At 52.2% G+C, this 3,278-nt stretch overlaps 1 protein-coding gene across 1 annotated transcript; it reads right to left on the bottom strand.

Annotated features, from left to right (window-relative positions):
* Positions 1-1,604: 1,604 nt before the first annotated feature.
* LOC136993141 (olfactory receptor 14A16-like) lies at positions 1,605-2,540 on the bottom strand. The gene has a single exon (XM_067303152.1). It carries the CDS (start codon positions 2,538-2,540, stop codon positions 1,605-1,607), a length of 936 nt encoding a protein of 311 aa, XP_067159253.1.
* Positions 2,541-3,278: the final 738 nt, after the last annotated feature.

Raw genomic sequence — 3,278 nt, 5'->3', positions numbered from 1 at the left:
CCATCTTCAAAACTATAGTTACAAGAGAAACACCATCTGTAATAGCACGAGGTCAGTGACTGATAGTAGGCAATAATGTTACACTAACCCTAAGATCTAAAGTTAGTCTAAATGTCGCTCTATGTAATGACGCACTGGATGGGAAGCTGCACATGGTTATGACAGCAGAGTGAGATGAGTACTCCAGACATGGAAGGCAACAAAAGCCATTGTGATGGGACCTATGGTTTTGACCAAATCACCACGCAAACTTCTGGTTAACTTCTCATATGACTGAACAAACAATGTCTTTTTTTGCACCATTTAATCCATCAGTATCACTTGGAGTAACCTTGCATCAACTTGACAGCTTTCTCAAACACAACACCAAGGTTCCTCAACATCGGTTGGAAACTGGAAAACGCTTAGAGGAAAGGGAAGGAATGATGATATATGATACAATGAACAGATTCAGTTAGTGAAAGTGTCCAGCAAAAGAGCAGCCTGCCCTGAGTTGACAAACATAGAAACAGGTTTTCATTTCTTCCTCTCTGCAAGCACCCAATTGTTCCTTTGCTCTTCTCAAGAAACGTCTCTGCTCCCAAGAGAGCCTTTCCCCAGGTCAGTGTGTCCATGATGGCCTGCCCAGCCATTTCTGAACCCCTCCACTGTGCTCCCCGGGCTGGCGGTGCTGCTCTGCAGGGCGAGCAGGCTGTGGGGCCCCCAGGGCGACTCCACACTGGCTGTGCTGGTCAGGGTAGAGCCAGCTGGCCCAGCTGCCCTGCACCTGATGACCCCCTCCCCAGGCATCCGTGGCTGTGGAAGATGCTCAGAGCAATCACAAGGCATTTCCAATGGCTCAGGATGGGGCCAGGTGGGTCATTAGATCCAGCCATGGTTTTCATTGCTGGTGACATGAACCACCCTTGAGGCTGCCTTCCCTGTGCCTGATGAGTCCCCACTGCCTCTCCTGAGATTGCAGAGCCCTGATTTGGTGCATACCTTGGTTTGGCCCTTGACTTTGGGTGACTCCACTTAGTTTTGTGAATATCCACTCACTGCCCATCCCAGGCACATGCTGTCCCTGCAGACCCCCTCTGCTCACCTGGTGGCTCCATATTGCCTTCCAGAGTATGGGCCTCTCTCACCACCCCTCTAATATTTGAGACAGCCCCCAGCAGATACCTCTTGAGCACTCACACTCCCCAGGGCCACTGGGAACCCACAAGTGAGGGCCGAATCCAGCCCTCATTCCCTCACACATCACCCTATGAGCACATCCTCCTTAGCCCATGGAAAACCCAGGCATGACAACAGGGCCATTTTGGGTGCAATTCCCCGAGCGCATTCTTGGCCCCCGCTTTGGAAGAAGAGCCCAGGCTTCAGGCAGTGTACTGATGAAATCCCCTTTTGTTACAGAGATGCTGCAAGGGAGGCCAGCTCTGACACAGTGGTCAGCAGATTTACACAAAGCCCCTGGGTCAGACGGACAGGGTTTGTGCCTCTGGAGAGGTGGGATGAATTCAAATATTTGTTCACAAACGTGACTATCGCAGACAGAACTCCCAAAGCACAAGAGTTGTCTGAGATAAACTGGGAGCTGGTTGTGAGGAGAGATGGGCAGCTTATTGCTGCTGAACTAGAAGAAGTTGAACCAGTTTCTTCAGTGCCTCCTTGAGCTCCTTGTTCCTCATGCTGTAGATGACAGGATTCATTGCTGGAGGCACCACCGCGTACAGAACGGCCACCACCAGATTCAGAGCTGGGGAGGAGATGGAGGCGGGCCTCAGGTATGCAAACAGGCCAGTGGTCACAAAGAGGCAGACCACAGCCAGGTGAGGGAGGCACATGGAAAAGGCTTTGTGTCGGCCCTGCTCAGAGGGGATCCTCAGCACAGCAGTGAAGATCTGCACATAGGACAGCACAATGAAAACAAAACACCCAAAGCCTAAACAGGCACCAACCACAATAAGCCCAACTTCTGTGAGGTAGGAGTCTGAGCAGGAGAGCTTGAGGATCTGGGGAACTTCACAGAAGAACTGGTCCACTGTGTTGCCTTGGCAGAGCGGTAAGGAAAATGTGTTCCCAGTGTGCAAGACAGCTTTGAGAACACCGCTGGCCCAGGCAGCTGCTGCCATTCTGACACAAGCTCTGGTGCCCATGAGGGTCCCATAGTGCAGGGGTCTGCAGATGGCAACATAGCGGTCATAGGCCATGACTGTGAGGAGATAATACTCTGCTGAAATTAAGAAAAAGAAGGAAAAGACCTGGGCAGCACATCCTGAGTAGGAAATGGCCCTGGTGTCCCACAGGGAATTGGCCATGGATTTGTGGACAGTGGTGGAGATGGTGCCAAGGTCCAGCACAGAGAGGTTGAGGAGGAAGAAGTACATGGGTGTGTGGAGGTGGTGGTCACAGGCTACAGCTGTGATGATGAGGCCGTTGCCCAGGAGGGCAGCCAGGTAGATGCCCAGGAAGAGTGAGAAGTGCAAGAGCTGCAGCTCCCGTGTGTCCGCAAATGCCAGGAGGAGGAACTCGTTGAGGGAGCTGCTGTTGGACATTTGCTGCTTTGGGGCACAGGGGAACTGTCTGAGGAAGGAGACACATTGACAAGTTAGGACAGACTTCTCTGAGCAACTTTCTCGTAACTTCCCCCAAACACACACACATTACCTCTCCCCATCTCAGCAGCAGTGTCACTGAGCTCCATGGCTTGAGCTCTGGTTTGTGCTGGCCGAGTTTGACACAAGGAGTAGGGACTTCTGCCCATGAGCTCCAGAGGAGTCAGCCCTGACCTACAGCACTGTGTAAATGGGAAGAAGGGTGACTAAAATCTATATTCCCAGTTCGAGTCAGACTTCATCCACCCATACTGTTGAAGGGATTTTCAGCATCTTCACTCGCACTTCTAAATAATGTGGGTTCATTAAGAGTTTTAAGGCTTCTTTTGTTTCCTTTAGCTGGACCCCATAACCTTGAGAGCAGAGGGCTGTGCTGGCTGGGAGAGGAGAGGAGATGTTGGAGTTGACAGTTTCCTCTCCCACTTTGAGCATGACTCTGCTGCCTGGAGCTGTCCCTGCAGGGAGCTGTTTGTCCGTCCCCACATCTCTCCCCTCTCAGGGCTCACACACCCCATCCCACCCACTGTGAGCTCTACTCTGCCCTGCAGAAATCTCCCGGGGGCAGGACACTGCCCAGGGCACCTCCGTGTTTGCTGGTGCTATGGAGCAGGTGAGAGAAACCTTGCTGAGGCTGGAAAGGTGATGCTGGTTCTGTCCTTAGGCAGAGGGGTGGATGAA

The sequence above is a fragment of the Apteryx mantelli genome, chromosome 11 (assembly GCF_036417845.1).
Source record: "Apteryx mantelli isolate bAptMan1 chromosome 11, bAptMan1.hap1, whole genome shotgun sequence".
NCBI lineage: Eukaryota > Metazoa > Chordata > Aves > Apterygiformes > Apterygidae > Apteryx > Apteryx mantelli.
Note: the sequence above shows the minus strand (reverse complement) of the source record. Positions and strands in the feature narration are given on the sequence as shown.